This window comes from Caretta caretta, chromosome 9 (assembly GCF_965140235.1).
Source record: "Caretta caretta isolate rCarCar2 chromosome 9, rCarCar1.hap1, whole genome shotgun sequence".
In the NCBI taxonomy this organism is placed as follows: domain Eukaryota; kingdom Metazoa; phylum Chordata; order Testudines; family Cheloniidae; genus Caretta; species Caretta caretta.
This window is the reverse complement of record NC_134214.1, coordinates 85,958,072-85,979,363: the sequence shown is the minus strand read 5'-3', so window position 1 is coordinate 85,979,363 and position 21,292 is coordinate 85,958,072. Positions and strand designations below refer to the sequence as shown.

The following is a 21,292-nucleotide window of genomic DNA, read 5'->3' as shown; positions in this document are numbered from 1 at the left end:
AACAGAGCTGTGAAATGCCATGTGCTTTTATGACTTGAAGTCTTGTGTGTAAAAATATTCCCAGGAGTGAATCATCATATCAAAGATAAGTCAATTGTGGGAAATTCTAATAAGCTTTTGAGTGCATTAAAAATTAATATCCAAGCCAATATTATGTAGCTAACCGATCATTCTTAATCCATGTACCTTTTTCATTTGTTTGTGACTGTCAGGCCAGAATCTAATTTCAGATTCCGTGTGCATGATGGGTGCAAAAGGGTAGTGGCAGGTTTACCCAGTGACTAAGCCATATGCCCAGCGCTCTTGTGCTTCGAATTAGCCCCTTCAAATGGAGAAGAGTTGGAGTTAATAGCCAGGCTCATACGATCAAAGAGCCACTAATCTGGCATTTCTACAGCCAAGATGGGACAGACACGAATTACAGTTTGAGAGCCCTACACAGGGTCCACCGCAAGTAGCTGTTTTCGGTCAACACAGAGAGGGACAGCAAAGAGTAAGCGAAAAGAAATGCAAGTTCCAAATAGATGTCAGGAAGCACCTGTGTGCATAGCTGTCGGGAAGGGTTTACCAGGCAAGGGTGTTCAGGCTGCAACATTTGAGTAACCCAAGAAACCATGCCACTTACTGGTTACACTAGGAAATGGCAGCTAGAGAAGGAACTGTGCAATCCTCCATCGTGTTTCTGCTTTGCACCCTTTTCTGCTCTAGCAGAATCCAGCTGGAGTTGCGAGACTCCACACCAGTATTTCCCTACTCCCTCTCTTTAACAGCCTGCTCCCAGCCCGGAATAGCTGAGAAGCACAGGACAGAACTCCCTTGGAAGCACTTCTGCCTATACTGCCTACAATGGGCCAGGGAGAAATAATTAAGGCATTACCACAGTGGTGGGCACAGTATAAAAACCTAAACAGACAGATTATACAAGCCTTGTTTCCCTATCACAGGCCACAGATGCCTGTGCTGGTACAGCATGGATAGGGTACGCTGGTACCAGTGTGTAGGAACACAGAAAACCTATCAGGTCATCAAGTCCCATCACCGTGAAGGGCAGGATCCATTCCCAGAGAGAGGACTCTAACCCCACTTGCTGCTGAGTCACCCTTTTGCTGTACACCAGGTGTTTGCAAACTGTGGTCCACAAAGCACCTGCTGGTGACCCATAAATTCACTGCTGATTGGCCATGTGGTGCAGGCTCTCATCTTTGTTCCCAGCAGCTTTTACAGGCTGCCAGGCAAAGAAGAACTACAAAATCAGATGGGAACAAGCAGGAGCCAGCCTTGCTGCTTACACAAGGAAGGCATCCAGGGAAGCAAAAGAAGTAAAGGACCACGTGGCTGGGCAGCATGTCCAGGAAAGAAAGGAACCAAGGAGAAGAAAAGCCCATGAAAGAAGAGAGGAGGAAGAGGGGACCAGGCAGCAGAGAAGCACAACACGCCCCATGTGGCACGCATGCTGAAAGGATGGTTAACTGGAGCAATATAATCTAACAGGATTTCATCGGAGAACCTGTTAAGGTTGTTTAGGGTTTCCCATTACCAAGCCGTACTTTCAAAGATTATAACTCTGCAATAAAAACTCCTCCAGGCTGCATCTTGGCAGGGAGCTCCTCAGCCCAGGAGGGACCTTTCATCTTGAATTCTCTCTTCAAATTCCTCCATGTGCCCCTGGTAACATTTCACATTGAGTGTGACTAATCTGCTCCTTGCTTACAAAGGCAATCACCTGGCAATCGCTGTGTTACTCCCTACCCCATAAGTTTCAGAGGAACAGCCGTGTTAGTCTGTATTCGCAAAAAGAAAAGGAGTACTTGTGGCACCTTAGAGACAAACCAATTTATTTGAGCATGAGCTTTCGTGAGCTACAGCTCACTTCATCAGATGTAGTGATGCTGATGAAGTGAGCTGTAGCTCACGAAAGCTCATGCGCAAATAAATTGGTTAGTCTCTAAGGTGCCACAAGTACTCCTTACCCCATAAGTGAAATCCCTGGGCTTGCTGCCTTGCACAGGTGAGCTCAAAGTATTTCAAAATATTCCTCCATGCAGGTGCTTACAGACTGTAATCAAGTCACCCCATAACCTTCTCTTCATTAAGCTAAATAGACTGAGCTCTTTGAGTCTCTCACTATAAGGCATGTTTTCTAATCCTTTGACCATTCTTGGGGTTTGTCTCTCTGAACCTTCTCCAGTTTATCAGCATCCTTCTTGAATTGTGGGCACCATAACTGGACACAGTATTCCAGCCGCAGTCTCACTAGTGCCAAATACAGAGGTAAAATAACCTCTGTACTCCTACTCTACATTCCCTGTTATACATCCAAGGTTTGCATTAGCTCATGGGAGCTCATATCCAGCTGGCTAGCCACCATGACCCCCTGAAAAAAACAATTCGAATTTTTTGTGTGTAATTTTATCCTTCATAACGTTTACCTCCCTATTTGTGTGCTCCTGTGTCTTATTGCCCTGCGCCCACCTCCTCTGGTCTGCAGATGATGCCAGCCTCATCAACCCCCTTCTTAGCTCCTCACAAAGACATTTCTGTGCCTCCTTCCAGGCCACCCCTCCAGGCATGGAACACCCTCCCTGAAGTGATCCATAAGGTGCTATGCACTCCTCTTTCAGACCTGCCGCAATTCCTACAAAAAACCAGCCAATTAATAATGACTCAAGGAGCCATTATTAGAAAGTGTCTGGGGATACAGTCTTTCTATCTTTTTGAAGTCCTGCTTGGAGTTTATTGGGGAAATTGTACAGTAAATTATCTGCAAATAGGAGAAAGTGGGGTAGCCCAAGTACACAGAAGAGAGTCAATCTGGAAATGGAAGCGCAATGGAACATGCTTGAACGAAAAGGCTTAATGCTAATGGAAAGCCAGCTAGAACAAGTGCACCACCACAGTCAGAAATATCTGCTGGATTCAGACCGTCCTTTCCGGAGGCAAAGGGCTGATACCCAGGTCCTCCATATGGGCCATCCAGGGAGAAGCCCCTTGCTTCCATAAGAGAGCAAACCCTGAGGGATCCCTGCTGTCACATTTTGATTTCTGAAATCATGCTGGCCAAGCTGAATAATTGACTTCTAGCGAATAACTATATTTGTCCTCAGCTCCCTTTAGCTAGCGATTGATCATCAGGATATTAGGAGGAATTATTTTATTCCAGCTAATAAAGTATATACTACATTTCCATTGTGGGTGCTGCTGAGACATGACGTTTGTGGCAGGTAACTAGTAAAATAGTGAAAAACTAGTGAAATGAGAAAGTCCGACTTGAGAAGTGAGCAGTGAGAGCAGAGGACTGGGAGCCAGGAACTCTGAGTATCTGAATGCTTGGGCAAGTAACCTCTCTGCCTCAGGTTCCCCTCTGTGCAGCGGAAATGATACTCGTTAGGGTGTGATGAGGACTAGCTAATTAGTGCCTCTGAAGGTTAGTACTGTCATGATTGCTCTTTGATTCCCCTTTTGTTTCAGGGCTTGGAAGTAGGAAAGAGCACAGGTGACAAATAAACACACCCCTAGCCTGTGCTTTGGAATCAGTGGAAAATGGAAGGCAAAACGCCGAAAGAGAGGTGAGCGCTGGCATCTTAATGGACAGGGGCAGCGCACAAGAGGGAAAGCCAAGTTCATCAGGTGCAAAGCACTGAGCGGATGTCGGTGAGAGCGATGCAAACCAGGAAGCTCCTCGGTGTGGGAACTATGCTGGGAACATGCACAGTTAATGAGTGGATTTCTAATGGGATTCTTCTGTCTTCTGGCCCTACCCGCTCTTGCTTTGACTGCAGACTCAGCCTGGGAACTTCCATCCTTTCCTTGAAAAATATAAACCTGTCCGGTGTGCAGCTCCCCGCTGTATCTGTGTGTGGTTTGTTCTTGTAACTCTGACAAGTGCCTTGGCAATGCAGCTGTTGTGGTAGCAGTCACTTCTCTCTGGTTAAAACACAGAATAGTCAGGCAGGGGCAGTTCCTGAGCGGGGCTGAGAACCTACAACCTCCATTGACAGAGAAGGGTGGGTTACACAGAACCTCTCAGGCTCCAGCCTCACACCTTGTTGTTGAAGACACCTCCCCAAAGGGGCTGTTCTCCCCTTTGTGTGTGTGTCAGGGCAGGGGTAGGTTTCATCTCCGTGGGAGGGATCCTTATTTTCCTTTTTCTCCATGTGAGTTTAGTGCTCATGCAAAATGGGTGCCCCACAGAACAGCCCTCCCCTCCCCCCGCCAACCAGCATGGGATGGTATAGGCAGCAGCACAACCAGCTTACCCCCATCGGACTAGATGGCTCTGGTCCTTGTGTGGGCACGAGGGGAATTGTCAAGGCACCTCGCAGTGCTCACTGGAGAACGCAGGGACTACTCCCGCCGGAAGGGACTAATCCCTCCCTGAGCTCACCTGGGGGCAGCATGACCCGGGGTCTCTTCAATGCCATGGTCTGGTCCATTGCCACAAATTGTGGGAGGGTATTTTCATCTCCTTGACTTTTCTGCTGATACGGCCAACATGGAACCTGGCTGGGTGTGTGCTGTGATGGGGACACCTGCCTGAAACGCTGAAGTCATTTCACCTCCATCCCCAAACAGCCATCAGGTGGTAATGACTTTCAGTCTCTAGACAGGATTTGAACCAGCAAATGAAGGGCAAAGAACCTCCACTGAGGTGAGTTATTCACATACGTTGAAGGGCGATCACCCAGCTAAGCGTGCAATGGAGAGATCAGTCCTCCAGGATCTACTGCACTGCAGAGGTTGGGTTTTTAGTCCTTGCCATCACTTAAGTTGCAAATGAACTCCTCTGCAAAACGGTGCTGCTCTGTTACCTCTTAGTAATATACAGAGCCCAAATCCAAACTGGATGGTGCTACATTCAAAACACACAACCACCCCGCTGCCCACTCCCCAGCTCTTCCTTGGGGCAATTAGCACTAAATGAAGCAATTACTTTGGCAGCAGAGTCAGCTCACTGTCTTATTGGGGTGGGGTGGGAGGAGGCAAAACAGCATAAAGCTTATTCTCTGCATTCTTTCTGTAGAAAATGGCCATGCGTAATTTATTGTCCCTGGCTGCTGCAGTATAACTTTAATGCACACCGATTCTATTACCAGCAAAGCCTGCAGAGCTGACCTCGTCTCTTGGGAGCTCACTACAGATGTCAGAACAACCCGAAAGTTACGAAAGGGCACAGCCATGTTCCCCCCATCAGTGCAGTTGACTGTGACTACAATGTACTCCAGACCTAAGAGTCTTTACCAGTGGGATAACTCTGATGCTAAAGGTAGTGAATTGCAGATGGAATTAGTGCCTGTCGGTTCTGAGTTTGTATTATTAATCCAGAGAGCCACTGATTTCTCCTTGTTGTGCAGTTTTTTAGATGCAGTCAGATGGTGACATGAACACGTTTTCCTGAGATTCCCACAGAATTAGCTCAGTATATATTTGAGTTGCCACAGTTTAGGATGTAGCTCTAAGAATTCAAAGTCTGAATAGCTCAGTTCACCATTTGAGCCTGTAGAGAGAGTCTTGGTGGTAAAACTTCTGGAAAAGTTCTTTAGCTTGTTTGTAATGCTTTGGGCCATCAACACCACCCAGCAGATGTAATACGCTTTAAGAGCCTGATCGTGGAAACACTTACTTTCAGATGTAATCCCTTAGTACTGTGAACAGTGCTATCGAAATCATTCGATGCAAGATTCAGGAAAGCACTTAAGCATGTGTCTAAATTTCAAGTGAATGTGAAAGGCATAGATTTGAGCACATGCTTAAATGCTTTGCTGAGCCTGGGCCTAATTGTGCATAGTATTGGGCCCTAATCCGGCAAGAAGAAATAGTTGTCAGACACAATATTGAAAAGAAAAACACAAATCCCCAGTAACTCCATTGCTGAACTTTATATAAAGGTACCAGTACTGGGGTCATTGGTAAGTAGTTGTTTGATTGCTGTGGGCCAGATTTTGCTGGCATTACTTATATTGAGTATGAGTATTACCTTACTTCCTTAGTCTCATTGAATTCAATAGAGTATGGTACTACTCTGCATTAGGCTGGCAAAATGCAGCTCTAAATGGGTTTTTGTACTCTTAGACTAGATAGTCAATGGAGCTATGCTGCATTTACGCCAGTTGAGGAGCTGGTCCAGAGTCTGCCACGGGGGAAGCGTACTTCTGTGCTAATTATATGGCAGGGGTTTTGTTTGTTTATGTGGGGGGGTCAGGGGGAGAGCGGAGGTTATCGAACATCAAGGTATACAGGGCCAAATCCTTATTCTGTCCTTATTGATTTGTTTACACTTATACACTGCATCTATCAACAGCTTTCCAGGGGCATGCAAAATTAAAAGCTATACGCGTTAATCAAATATGTCACAAGAATATTGTTGTCAGTTGGAATTGTGTCCAGCGAAGGACTGAGTAAAATCTGAGTAAGGACCTCAGGATCTAGCCCACAAAGTAGGAGATGGCCCACCTTTTAATGTCTGTTCACAATGAGATGTCTTCAGGATTTCTGACAGGCAGCCCCTGAAATTGGGACTTCGAAGAAATTGACAAGCTTGCTACCACTGAATCTTGATGTAGTAATACTTAGGACCCTGAAAGCATACTTGTGGCGTTCTGTATTTATCAGTTGCTGGGTTTTTGGTGGAATACAGCTGCTCTGATTTATGAAATGTGTAAGTTTTTTGAGACATGTGCTTTGTCCTGGATGGTAAATACCTGCTGATAACATCAGAGTAACACTAATAATAGGAAAACAATTGGTCCTGGAACAAGATGCACACCATCTGGTGGCCATTATGGGGTAATGCAGTATCATTGGAATTAATTTCAGATTTCCATTGCTCACCAGTTACTCAGAAATCTTATTTCTGGATTACATTCAAAACCCTATAGGAAAAAGGATAATTCTCTCTTTGGCAGCTTTTGTAGTTTCTCTCAGGCTTTTTCTCAGATACTTTCAGCAGTTCCCATGTATCTGATCTTCTAGAACAGCCTGTTGGGAGGGGGAGGAGGAATTATGCCAGAACCTCGAGGGAATTGTGTTCAAATTCCACAGGGAACTCACAGTGACTGTTCCAAAGCTGCTCAGCTACAAATGGGCCCAAACTGCAAATTGCGGGAGTCAGATTCAGATCAAAACTCCCCCAAAGTTTGGGGAGGATGGAGGCCGTATCTAGGTTGTGGTTCACACCCGGCTTTATGTTGTTCTCCATTCTTCTTCGATCACTAAGCTATTTACTTCCATTTTCAAACATACCCAAAGGGTTAAAACACAAAGGACACTGTGCGTGAAGGAGAGACTCTAGCCCTGATCCTGCCCCTTTGAAATCAAGGGGCCACACTTTCTGCTCTGGCTGTTTGTTGCTGCATAAAGTGGACAGATCCTGGCCATAATCAGCCTGCTGAGAATTATCGTGGTGGATGGAAACCCAGTGCTGGTATAAAGTTTGTGGAAGCTGCTTCTGCACCAACCCTGCCATTGGGGGTGCGGCATCTGTCAGCCTGTGGCACCCAGTCTTTCAAGAGTCCCTAACTAATGCTGGGGCCAGGTAGCACCCACTAAGGGTCTCCTTGATGTTTCTGCCCCTGTCCCAAGTAGAGCTCAGACACTGGGAGAATTGAGCCCAACGCAAGCTTTGTTATTGGCTTCAATGGGTGCAGGATCAGGCTCTATAAGAGGAGCAGTCAGGGGGCCCACAAGCACATCACATGGGCAGACTGAAAAATTCACAGCGCCCAATGAAAAGAGAAGTCATCATCAACCTGGGGGTGCCAGGTTTTCATTTTCCTAGGGGTGCTGCACTGCAAATACTGCCCCATCAGGGCCCTAGGGGAATTGTAGGTCCTCATGGAGGGTGACTTTTTTTATTTACCTCTAGCCATAGTTTCTGAGTGATTTAGATTTGGCTTTAACCCTTTGGAGCCTAGGATTTTTTCCATACAAAATTTTAAAGAGCATTGGGCACGTTGTACGTTCAGGTGACTGCCACATGCAAGCGTCAGGTCTTGTGCTGGTAATCCCCACTTCCCAAATACCTTGAGGCTCATGGAAAAAAGAGCGTATCTCCGCTGTGTCAGTAGGCTACGTTGCTGAGCCCCTAACTGTGTTGATCATATTGCAACACATCTCTGGCTCATGTAGACTTTGTCCAACATTAAGAGACACAAGAAGACTGCAAACAAATTCCACAGTGCAACAAATCTGGATATTCTGCAAGCAGAAAGTAAAGATCAGTTTCATCCTCAGAGGTTTGGCGAGTGGGAAGAAAACCCCCTCTTGTCTCCATTAATTTCAAATAGGTCTCATGGTTCTTTATTTCTGCTAGAGAAGTTCAAAAACGTACTTGATAAAACCGACTCCTCCATCTAGGTGCTTTCCTCAGAGGAAGCGATTTGTTTTCTTCCTGACCTGAGAGAGGAGTGCAGCAACCGAGACTATTAGAAAGGGAGCATTCAAGGATTTCAAGGAGAGATGGCTCCAAGCCACAAGATTTGGATGGATCCCCAGTGTTCTGTAGTTCAGCAAGGTTTTGATCTAGGGTTCTGGTTCAGGCCATTCAGAGTGAAGGGAAGTCAGAAAGTCTGGATCCAAATATCCCCAGGGTTTCAGGGGTAGTTTAGATCTGAGGTTTTCTTTTAGGCTAACCTCTAGTTTAAGACCATGCTTTCCTGGAATAAAAAGGATCTTCAGGGGCTGGCCGAGGAAGGATCTGCATTCACATGGATTCTGTGAAATGGCTGTTAGGATCGCTTGTTAGGATGGGGTGACTTACATGTAATGCACGATACAGTTAGAACGTGAGCGCTCTCCTCCTCTGTACGGTCTGTACAGGGAGCACCGGGTCCAAGCTCAGGAACCACTGTGGTAATGACAGTGAGGCTGCCAAGAGGCAGAGACACGGCATTTTGCTCGGGGATTTCCAAATGCCGCAGGCACCTGCTGAATTCCGTTTGTTATGGGCACAAACATGCATGTGTTTTAGGGCTGCCTTTCAGCACAGATGTTGGGGTCTGTGCCCTGGCCTGGAATCCCCTGCTCGCTAGTCCTGTTCACTCTTTCTAGTGAATGTCCATGCAGAGTGTTTGTGGGAAGAGTGTTTTGGCTGCTGATTTTTTGGACCCTAAGGTCTCTTACTCGGTAAATACTGCACGTCCTAGAATGTTGCATAAGTTAATGTCTTGGCCTCCTCCCCCAGATACTGTTTATGGGGTAGGGAAGCAGCGTTCCCAGTCAGTATCAACACCTGGTGTGATCTGTGACTGCCCAGTGCTCTTAAGGAATGGGTGGGTGCACAGCATTCTCGCGGGAGGACGGCTGTGCAAACCCATCACAAGGTGCAATCCTATTACATTGCAGATTCTGTGGAGAGCCTGTCTCACACCACCTCATCCCTCCAGCCCTCGCCAGCCGTCTCCACCCATACCTCAAGGGTCGCAGACCCCTCCTCCTCTGTAGGCAGTGCCACCACGGACGCCTCTGCTTCCGAAGAGACCAGGAGTGAGTCGGAGTCAGTCTTCCTCCCCGATTACCTCTTCCTATCAAACTGCGAGACGGGCAAGTTCAATCATATCAGGTAAACCGCATGCGGTGCGCTAAAGCCATTTTACAGTTGATATGTCCCTCTGCCAATGAGCCACATCCTCCATTCCTGCGCTGGACACAGGAAGCAGAGATGGGGGCAAAGGGGCTTTATTCCACCCTTGTGCCTTCCGTATTCATGTTGCCATGGCCCTGTGCAGCCCCAAGCACAGGTTAGAGCAGCCCTGAGGCTGATTTAACTTGCACTGGGCTACCACAGCTCTATAGGGGCCTTTCTGCAGGTGAGACTAGCTGGATAGTATATGCAGCATATTCCAGCCATGACCCTTTCCTCCCAACATCCCCCTTGTGAGCTGCAAGAGGGTGAGGAGTGGGGCTTTAGCACTGGCTCTGCACCCCCGTGCCCTCTTGTGCCAAAGAAATTCCCTGGGGGCTGGTTACAGCCCTTTTACATCCTCAGAGCAGCATGCAGGGGCTGCTGCACATCCAGAAATATGCTCCAGGGTTTGTATTCCCAGCAAATGGACAGTCCCCCCTATACGCTTGTCCTTAGTCCCTTTGTCCCCCTCCTCTAAATGGTTGAATGAAATCTTAAAGAACCAAGAAAAGCTCAGCTCGTTCTGCCCCTTCTGGGTCCAACACCCCAGCATGGCATTAGGAAGGGCTGGGCTTCAGGAAATGGTACTGAGGGTTTGCTGTCCCCCTTGAGCCTGTACTGAAGCAAGGCCCAGGCGGGTGCAGCTAGAGGACCAGATGATCCTAGAAGTGCCATCTCTCAGGATCACAGGATTTAAAACTGGGGTTCTGACGGTCAATGGCTTTTAAGGGCTGGGCACTTTTCCAGAGTTCGGTTGTTAACCTCAGCGTCCAGGACACACTATAGGTGAGGTAAGAACATTCCTTCCCCCTAACTTGCCTCTGTGATTGACATGGTCCTAACTGCTGGGCACTGTTGCTATGTGGTGTTAAACACTCGCTGCATGTCTCCCTGGAAATGGTTACTCTTCAGTGGTGGGTGACATCATTCCTATGTATAGATACATCAAATACAGATACCAATCTCCAGTTCTGCAGGAAGCACTAACGGCTGTGCTTCTCCTTGGGGGCCGTGGAGGAGAAAGCCTCCTACCCCAGGCCTCAGAGTAGCAGCAGTAGTCGTGGTGTCTGGCATGTTACCCCTTCACATGCTAAAAGCCTGGCGGACCCCTGTATCTGGGGATCCATTGGCTGCCCACAGCCTGCTCCCAACCCTCTCTGTGTGCTGGGGTGCAAGGAGCCCCTGCAGAATTATCACTGTGCTGAGTCCCCTCATCCTGCCCCCAATATCTTCCAAGTGGAACCTCCTCTGTTCTCTGGCAGCGGGGGCCTCTCCATACCCCCGGAGGAGAGGGCAGGATTTAGCCCATAATGAGCTTTTGGGCAGGTAGCATCATTCTGCCATCAGCATCCGCTATGCTGTGAAAGGTGGTACAGGCCTTAGCCAAAGACCATATTCTCAGTCCTCCCACAGTTTGGGTTGGAGCATCTGCAACAAGAAATGCTGCTTGACTTATTGAAATAATGCTGTGGAGGCCATTTATCCATAGTCTGGGTGCGTAGATCCTCTTTGGCTACGATGTTGAGGTTGAAACTCCAATAGCAACGTGACCCAAGAGTTGTCTTCCCTTTTCATGTACGCTACCAGTCACTTCGACAGAAAGGTCAAAACTCCCATTAACTTCAGTGGAAACAGGATCAGACTCTACTTGGTATCATGGCTGCTACTATAGACTGTTATCTGGCTGGTGAACAAGGATTTAATAAATAGGAAGAAAAAGTGAATGACAGAGGTTACTCTGAGCTGTACCCCCATGGTGCACACTGTCCCCTCGATGAGCATGTACATAACATCACTTAAGACTTTTGGCATACATCCAAAGCCCAGAACCCCAGCCCAGGTGCCAGGAAGATGTCTGGGGTAGACTATAAAAAATGCCTCATGTAATCTCCCCTACCCTGATAAAGGTGGAAGGGAGGTTCCTCACAGCAGTGGATCTTCTGGTTCCGCCCTGGTTTCCCCAACATGCTGCCACACGCTGAGTTCAATCAGACCAGGTTTCTACACCACACAGTGTGTGAGCCCGCTGCATGGCCCCCTTATGTCCAATGCCCCCTCTCTGTACAGCACCACATCCTTTGTAAAGAGAGAATTGGGCTGAATCTGCCACTCGATGGATTGGACCCTTTGTGCAAAACAGCTCCTGCAGTAATTAGTAAAGACAAATACACACAGCACTCCCATGGTGGGTGCTTACAATGGGTGAATGAAATTAAATGATCAATATGCAGTTTCAAAAGTGGGATAGAAAAGCATGAGGCTGGTCTCAAGAACTGTCTTAAATCTGGTGAGACTGGATTTTGAATTTAAAAACACAGAAAAGAAAATTGTATGAAGCAGTTGAAGCCTTGGGTTGGTTGTGTTATTGTGGACCAGTGGGCATGTATGTATACCTCTCATATAGTGTGAACTCACTGGAGTACATACTAGTTCACTTGCAATAGTGGTAGAACGAAGATACAGAATTTGGTCTTTGTCTTCTATCCAGATGTGACAGCTGGTCAAATTCCGACAGATCCCTGGAGCAGGCCTCATCAGATGACGTTTTTGTTGATGCCTTGCAGTCTCAACCCTCCCTTCACGTACAGCCATCTGGCAACGGCGTGGTGCACCAGGATGGGGGCCAGCCAGCGAATCATGGGATTCTACCCAGAAGCATAGACGTTAGCGGGCCGTACAGTGACGTCTCCTCCTCCTCTCCGCTCTCAGGGCCTCCTTTAACACCAACCTTTCAGATTGATAAAAGCCAAGCCGCACTGCCCTATGGCGTAACTGAACTGGATATTTTGTCTAACACGCCACCACCCCGGCCACCCAAACCAACCCATTTCTCAGACCGGAGCGGGGAGGAGCCATCCAACGGGGCTCTTCAGAATGGACACGGTGGGATCTGCGGGGCTCAGATTGCCTTGGTGCCAAGAAGAATCTCCTTGTCCAGTTTGGATAACGTGCGGCACTGGAAAGGTAACTCTTCTCTTCCCCTCCTGAGCTACTGTGCCGTGACAGTGTGATCACCTCTAAAGAGGTTCTTGTGCCTAAAGCCAAGCTAACGCCTTTGTGAGTGTGCACAGGCTCCTGCTCTGCATGAAGTGGGATCCGAGTGGCAGTGGTTAGAGGTTGTGCTGCCCAGTGAGAGTGAAGGAGTGGGAGGCAAAATTTATGTGTTCTCCTCCTGGTTCTGTGACCTCCTGAGTCACCCTGGGTCACCTTGAATGCAGTGGCCAGGTTTTCAGCTCTCCTTGAGACCTGGGTGCTAAGCACTTTTGAAAATCTTGCCATTGCATTCAAGTACCTAAATAGGAACTGAGAACTTTTGAAACTCGGGCCCTTCTGTGCCTTAGTATCCCCAACTTCTAGGGCCACTGTGCAGCTCAGTCAGTTACTGACAGGTGATTTATAAATGCCAAGTACCATGGCAACATGGGATCAGAAGTGGTATCCCTCAGCTACATACAGCAGCACCTGCTCCTGTATGTGGAATTAACAGGGTAAGTACCAGTCAACAGACAGCTGTGATCTCCCCGAATGTGACAATTTGTGATTTTGTGTGTTGTTGTTAATTTTTAACACACACACACACCCCCAAACTAGGCCTACATGTCAATCAATTCCAAGCTCAAACTTCCACTTAATGTGGCTCTTGGAATTTTTTTCATCCTTAGATGAGTCAAAATTCAGGCTTTCTCGAGTTAAGTGCCCCTTTAAGTGCAATACCTCTGCTGCTGCGGCAGGTAGTACACTCCATGGAAGAAGGATGTTTCTTAGCACGTAGAGAGCAAAGGACTGGAAGACAGGAAGAAGCTGGCAATGGGACATAATCCCAGATGAACCAGTGACGCCCAGTGTGATATTAAGCGAATCAGTTGATGTCCCTGCATCTCAATAAAGCCTACCTGGAAAACTGGGGATAAAGCAGGATGCTATGCTACACTGGAGCTGAGCGGGACAATTTCACCCGCTCTTGAGACATTGTTTAAAAAGAAAAGGAAAAAAACCAAGAAAGAAAGTGTGAGCCATGGTACAGTGTGACACAAATACAGTTGTATTCTGCAGCGTCTTAGAACAGAATGAGCAGATAAAATATCTAGTTGGAAACTCAAATGTATTGTATAGGAGCCATAACTTTCTAAGTGGAGGCAACAACAGGTATTTATATTCAGCATTATTGATTGGCTTCCTTTATTCTGCAGTTTAAACTGTCACTCGTGCATTGTACAGAGCCAGGGTGTTTAGCTCTTATAAAAGCCAAAGCGTGGAGAGTTTTGCCCACCCTGTTTATCAGTGTTCAAGCAATTCTTGGAAGCTTTTAGAAGAAACACCCATAGCTGGAAATAGTATTCTTAATAATCAGTTATGACTGAAAGCTGCCTGTGAAATGTTCTTGGTACTTATGGGGGGGGTGTGCGTGTCTCACACACACACACACACAATCTGGCTGGAGATAGGTAATATTTCTCCGTTCTAATTGACACTGAAGTGCATTTCAGAGGATTAAGTGCCAAAATGTCATATTCTGTGAACGTGCTGCAAGGTTATCTCTGCCTGACAGGGGGCAGCAATGAATTAATAAGCATTGCTTCTTATTTTTTTACCCCAACTGCAGCTGAAGCTGTTTCTGACTTTAAAATATAAAAAGTGTGAATCAAAATTGAGACATGCAATAGACATACAAATGGCCCAGCAGCTTCTCACCAGTTGAGATGATGAGGTGAGCACACCCCTGGTGAGTTGTCTGTACATAGGCTTTATCTACACATACAAGTCGTACTGCTTTAACTATCCCAATATATAGGTAAAGCAGTACAACCCCCCAGTGTGAACTCAGTTGTACAGGTATAAAGATGCTTTATATCGGTGTAGCTTATGGGCAGGGGACTAATCTATGCAGGTCTAAGGCACTTTTATAGTGCTAAAATGGTATGCACACTATAGCTTGTAGCAGTGTAACTATTTTGGTAAAAAATCACTCCCCTGATCAACACGCTTACAGAAGTACAAAATCTGTGTGTAACTGAGAAAGTACAAGTAGCTAATAACAGCTGTCTAGAAAGCTGTTTATTTTGGGTACCAATGATAGTTTCTTTCAGTCTTGTCATCTTTATATTGTCTATTACACTGTTATCACTACAAAAAACAAAAACAAAAAAACCCCACTTCCACTACAGGATAGAACTCTACATCAGGCAGATTGTATCATACTCCATTATATACTATTTACCCTCATTGAATTTTTTTATGGTATTCCAGAGAAAAGCTCTACAGAATCTCAGTGGGGAAATGGCCCATTTCTCCATTTATAGATATTTTCTATAAAGGGAAATGGATGGACAGTTTAAGCATAGGGAGAAAAATAAGGGTTTGAGTGGAAAGAGGCAGCCATTTGCCCTCCCACTCTCCCGAGTTACCTTTTTTTTCTGTCAACAAACTCCCCAAAAGCAAATGGCAATATACAGCCATAGATTTAGAGCAAAATCTTACCAAGCTAACAGAATCTGCCACCCAGTCCTGCTGCTGCTCCACAGACGCACTACCTCTGTCCACCATGCACTGGAAACAATCACACGAGTTCTGTCCAGCTGCTGATCAACACTAAACACATTTTACAACCTCTTTTACCTCTGTTTTGAAAAGAAAACATATTAAGAACCAAAAAGAAAACACAATAAGTGTCATAAGCCAAATTTGCACTAGCAGGCATTGTGACAGAGACCTTTTCACTTGTTGGGGAGGTGGATTTATTCTAAACCACTTCTGTGCTATGATCGTTCATCATTAACACATACTTCTCCTCTCATAGTGCATACTATCATGAATTCCATCTATAAATAATTTGCACTTCCCTAGTGCCTTAAGTCTGAGGATCTCAGAGCACTTTACAAGCAATAATGAATTAAGCTTCCCAGCACCCCTTTGTGGTATAATTGTCCCCATTTTACAGATGGGGAAGTTGAGATATAGAAAAGTCCAAAGGTTATACAACAAGTTGCTGACAGAACAGGAATTAAATCTCAAATCTCCTGACTTCTTTTCTCATAGACAAGGATCTTACTCTTTATCTAGATGTGATTAGAGAAAACTCAGAATAGGTTTATAGGTGTGTGCTGACTGTTTCTTCTTTTCAATGTGCTTAAAACTAATATAGCATTATAAGTTGCCCACTCATAGAATTATAGAGAGTTATTTTTTATCTCGTATTTTGTCAAGTTTTCCCATTTCACGAAGACTAGCAAAATATTTCATGAGCTTTAGAAAGTCATAATTATTTTAATGCCGTATGCCTTGCTCCAGAATTATATCCTTCAGCTTCCATTCCCTTTTGCTAATTACATTGTTAATCACTGGAGGGTATTTTTTTTTCAGCCAACATGGAAGGAAGCTCTCTCAGAAGTCGAGATAAGAGGCTTAGTTTGAATTTGGTAAGTACTCTATTTGCATATATTTAAACACTGGCACAAAACAGACTAAAGCACGTTAGTTGTCTTGTGACCTGATGCTCTGTTACTCCTCTCCTATGCTCAGCACAGGAATGGAAGAGGAGGGCACAGGTGGCTTTATATCACATTTGCACCTCCTACATCTGGAGTATGTGGAGGCTTGTCCAGCCCCTGCTATAAATTAGAGAAGCCTCACAGGTGCCCTGGTACTAAGGTTTTTCATAGCCCCTTACGGGGTCCCGTTTAGCACGCTGGGCAGTCCCCCTCCTGACACTCCTACAATACCTCTTCTCTCCGATCATACATCCCCTATGCTGCAGGCCTGGAGACAGAGCAGAGCAGAACATGTAGGTCAGCTCTTCACAGAGGCCCTCGCATGAAGGGGTGTTTCCTAGGGTTAAGGGGATAGGTCACAACCGAGAATGGAGCCCATGCGTTGAAAGTTTCTGTATCACTTTGGAGTCATGCGGGTTACCTCCTTTTTGGGGCTTGTTAACTGTCCCGACCCTCAAAATCCCCTGTAATGTGGTGATCCAGTTTTTGACTGCAGAGAATTAGCTGATGCTGGTCAGTGTTGCTGTGAAAACACATTAGGCAGTGACGTTCCCGCCAGGTGTTCCCTGCCTCCAAGGGCTGAGCATGCTGCCTCTGCCTCACCAGTCCGGGGAGCCTGAGAACCAGAACTGGATTTTTCCCAAATGGGAAGGCCCTCTGCTGCCTTTAGGCTGCTAGGCCAGATGCAGGCTCCGTTGTCTTTGACAGACGCCATGTTTTTCTCACATGTGAAATTGATCTTACCCAATTTGTAGTCAATGCCTCTTGATATGCAACCAGCATTAACCTGCATGACATGAATCGCCAGGGTTAATCCTCAGCTATCAAATGTAATCCCTGTGCATGTGTCTCTGTGCTGAGAGCTTTCGCCTTTGCGAAGGAATAACTCACCAGATGTTATCCGTTAGATGATGGACACGTGAAAGTGCTCCTTACATTATAAGCCTCCTGTCATTTTGTGGCTCCGATTTGCTGCTGGTGTAGGCAAGTGCTCTTCCTTGGAAGTCAGTAGATTTGAACCTGCTTATGCCAACAATTCATTTATGCCCATGTTTGCAGCAATCATGGGCCTGAGCTGCCAAGTTCAGATCTGAACTTTTCCAGAGTTGGCATGGATGTCTGTCTTGGTAGTTTTGACTCCTGCCATTCCAGAGATAGGCCACCCCAAAAGTTCAGATGGGGGTGTTCAAGCGTGCGGTTTAGTTCAGGCTAATTTGTAGCAGTGTGCAACCTTGCTTGATTATTGGAGTTGTTCAGCTGACTGGAATGCTCTTTCTTTTCCTTCTCCTTTCGGAAGCCATGTCGATTCACCCCACTCTACTCTTCAGCATCGGACAATACGGAGGACAGTTATGTACCTATGCACCCCAGCACCTCTCCGCCCATCCCAGGATCAGATTGCTCACCCGATGGCTACACTCCCATGAGCCCAAGCTCAGCGACCTTTACCTTTCCTGTAGTCAACAATGACAAACTCTCCAGTCCACTGCCGGAACTTCCCACAGACCTGGAACCACCTCCAGTGAATCGAGATCTCAAGCCCCGTAGGAAATGTAAGGCATTATACCAACCTAGTAAGCAATTCAAAGCTAAGGTACATTGCTATCACTGACCACTAACTTCCATTTCTATGGTACGTGGCATCCCAGGGCATCACAAGGCACTTCACACATTACAGATGCAGCCAGCTCTAGAGTGGAAGGTGGTAGACAATGGCCTTGAGGGGAAAACTTTTTTGGCCAAGATCACTTGGGCAAACCTCTTATATCATTAAAAGTGCCATGGAATTTAAAAGAACCAAGGTGGTATCCACTCTGCTGGGATGCTGAAGATCCTAGGAGAAAGATCTTAGTGCAATAACCTGCTATGTATTGGCTGTGTTAAATTTAGGGCATCCTGAATGATATGCTTTAAACCAGTGGCCCCCAAACTATGGAGCACGCCCCCACTTTGGGGGAGGGAGGGGGACACGGCAGGACTCACTCTGTCCCCAGCTCTGCTCCAGGTCCAGCCCCACCCCCAGCTGTGGCCTCGGCCTTGGCTCCTGGCTCCCAGGTTGGCCGCAGCTCTGCTCCTGGACCTGGCCTCAGCCCCTGGCTCCTGGCCCACCCACAGCTCCAGCCCCAGTCCCAACCACAGCCCTGGACCTGGCCCCCCATGGCCCCACTCCCAGCTCCGGATCCTGACCACAGTTCCCCGGGGTGAGGTGGGGAGGTGGATAGGAGTAATTTCCTTCCAGTGGTTTGGTGAAAGGGAGAATTTTTTCCCCATGCCACGTCCAAATCCTCTGTGATTCATACACATCTGGAGGATCCACCTGGAGACAAGATCCATCTTTGCAGAAGCCCTCTGTCTCTGCACAGCCCCATGGACCTTCTAGCTCCCTGGGGCTCCTGGAGGAACTAAGCTGCCCCTGGAATGACCCTTGGCTGAGGAGAGAATTCTACAGCACTGATGGGAAAGCACTGCAGGTTACACTCCTTTGTCATGTGGGCTGGGGAGGAAGGTGGAGAATCTGGTGGAGACCAACAGGCTCACTCCCTCTTCCCACAAATGGAGCGGAACCCCAACAGAGAACCCATAGAGAGGGGCTTCCACTGGGTGGGGGGTGAGGAGCATACTGTGGAAGTGGCACTTTCCATTTCCACATACCCTCAACCTGGGATTAGCAAGTGCAAGCTTACATCCCCTATCAGAACCAGAGGGGAGTTTGGGGGCACTGAGCTCCTTAGACTACAAGTGGTTTATGTATTGGGCAAAATCCTGCTTGCCTTACTCACACAAGTATTCTTATGGGCCTGCTTTCATGATAGGATGAGCAGGATTTGGCCCATTAAGTAGACAAGAGAAGAGGAAAAATCCATTTCTGTTCCCACAGCCTTCCTCAGCCTATGCCACAGGGTTCCAAAATATGTGATATTTTTATTTCACGCAGCTGCATTAAGATGCTTAATATGCACACACTCGAGTCTTATGCCTCCTTGTTGGAACACCACAGGATTTGTGTGATGTTCTGGAGTGTACTGAAGTATTTTATACTCCTTCCTGAGATAGCACCCATGGATAAACTAAATTCCAATGGGGAACTCTTCCATCTCTCCCTCAGTGTGCGGGAGTGTTGTGAAATACTTGGCATTATCATAGAAAAAGTGTTAGATTTTGTTACCACGTACAAAATGTAGAGAAACCTGGTGAAATGGGAGAGGATGGCTCAGGGGAAAGGTAAAGCTATGACTTTAACTTCTGGTTGCTGGTTCAAATGCAGCCCAGGCTGCTGTTGATAGAAATTTGTTACTGCCTGGGAGTTGCTCAGTGACCTAGATGAAATGAGTTGAAGGCCGCAATCCATTTCCCCATGGAGAGATGTTCACGTCACACAAAGCACCATCACACTTGGCACCCCAATGGGCAGCAACCATCTCAGAAGACAGGCCAAGGGCTGGCTGGACCTGGAGACTGAAGTAGCCCCTCCCCTGTGGAGGCATCACTTGCAGACCAGGGTTCAGGCGTGTTCACGGTCATTCTGGAAAGCCTGCTCTCTAGCTGCCCATCGTATTTAGCTGCTCGTTTTAGGATCCACAGAGGACTTTAGTTTCTAGGGCAGATTTAAACGGTCCATTTATTCCTCAAGATTTCCTGCGTATAATCTCGCACAAATGCTAGGCTGTATAACCTCGTTTGTTACGATAGTGCCTAGGTGCCAGTCAAGAATAGGGCCTCATTGTGCTAAGCACTGTACAAACACAGGAGTAGACTGTCACTGCTTGAAGAGCTTACTGTCTAAACACACAACACAGATGTAAGGCGGTGAAGGGGTAGAGCACACAAGCAAAGTGAACAATGTGATGGCAGCAAACGGCATGTTAGTTCCAGGACTTTTTGGCGGGTGGAATGGAGAGTTTAGTTAGGAGGCGACCAGCTAAATAGGAAAGGAAGGGAGATGAAGGGAACGGGACAGGGCAGAAGAGGGTAAGAAGGGCAGGTCTGGAGTGAAGCTGAGGTGAAGAGACTGAGGGAGCTGGAGCAAACCACCATTCAGCACAAGGCAGAGTAGGTCCAGTCATAAATGTGGAAAGTTCTCTGAGCATCTGAAGGTTCCTGCTTTGGCTGCTTCGGCCCCTACCAGCTGGAGTTTCTGGCTGGTTCCTCTCTGCAGTTTTTTCACCAAGGCCACATTGAGGGGAGGAGGGTCACCACCTGGCTTCTGGCCCCCCCAGAGTTGAGGGAGGTGTCTCCCATTTATTTATGTTATTAGAGCCATTAATAAATCCTGCTTTTAAAATTCCTGTTGTACCCATCTGCAGCACGACCCCCTCCGCTGGATCTGAGAAACCTCTCCACCATCCGGGAACACGCTACCTTGACCAGGATGTGGACTGTGCCTTAGTAAGTGGATGAGAATCCTGACATTGAAACCTCCTGAAGCATAAGCATTGTGAAATGGAGTTATAAATAACTTATCACATTCCGCAAGAAATAGTTTGTTGGCAAAGTCTATAAACAAACATGCTATGCAAATTCCATGGGACTCCTTCCAGCATTTTACAGGCTTTTGCTGCCATAAAAAAAGGGCTCCTTTTAAAGACAGACACAGTGCACTCCCTTCAGACTGTGCTGTGAGAAATTCTGTGGTTTGAATCTCTTGCAAATTAGCACTACCTCAAAGCCTAAATTGTCTCTTGTGAAGCCTCCTTATGTAACTTTTTAGAAGGCTGGAGCTACTCTGTTCTCTGGTACAGCTGCCATAATGTTAGCCCTCATGACTTCTCATATTTTTCCAGAGGAGAGCAGACATCTTTTTTCTAGAAGATTAATGTGGCAAAGGGAAAACAAACCCAATTTAAAGGCCTGGCTGGCCTGATGATCTGGGGCTAACGTTTTGTGCTGCCATGACAAAATGGAGACTTGATTCCTGCTCCTCATTTAATGTCACTGCAAACCAGTTGTGGGGTGGAGGAAATGCCTCGGATCACTCTCCCCAAATGATGACGAAATATCAGTGGGCCTCAAAGCGAGTCACAGCCAGGAATTCTTAGCTGGTAGGATCAAAGCAGTGATGTGGGATGAAGCATGCTGGCATGGGGAATGGTGACAGTAAGTTCTCAGAGCTGATGGGGAAAGTTTGAAGGGATTTGCCAGTTTCCCCTTGAAAATACCTGAGTGAGCAGAGGATTCTCACAAGCCT

General features: G+C 46.8%; 1 protein-coding gene across 3 annotated transcripts in view; it reads left to right on the top strand.

The window, feature by feature from the left end:
* The window catches only part of GAB3 (GRB2 associated binding protein 3), a 105,623-nt gene that overhangs the window by 73,361 nt on the left and 10,970 nt on the right, over positions 1–21,292 (top strand). For all 3 annotated transcript variants that reach the window (XM_048864411.2, XM_048864406.2, XM_048864410.2), the window contains 5 exons: positions 9,340–9,556; positions 12,108–12,583; positions 15,980–16,035; positions 17,405–17,660; positions 20,412–20,493. In XM_048864411.2, the coding sequence (XP_048720368.1) occupies positions 9,340–9,556; positions 12,108–12,583; positions 15,980–16,035; positions 17,405–17,660; positions 20,412–20,493 (1,087 nt within the window). The remainder of the gene's footprint in view (positions 1–9,339; positions 9,557–12,107; positions 12,584–15,979; positions 16,036–17,404; positions 17,661–20,411; positions 20,494–21,292) is intronic.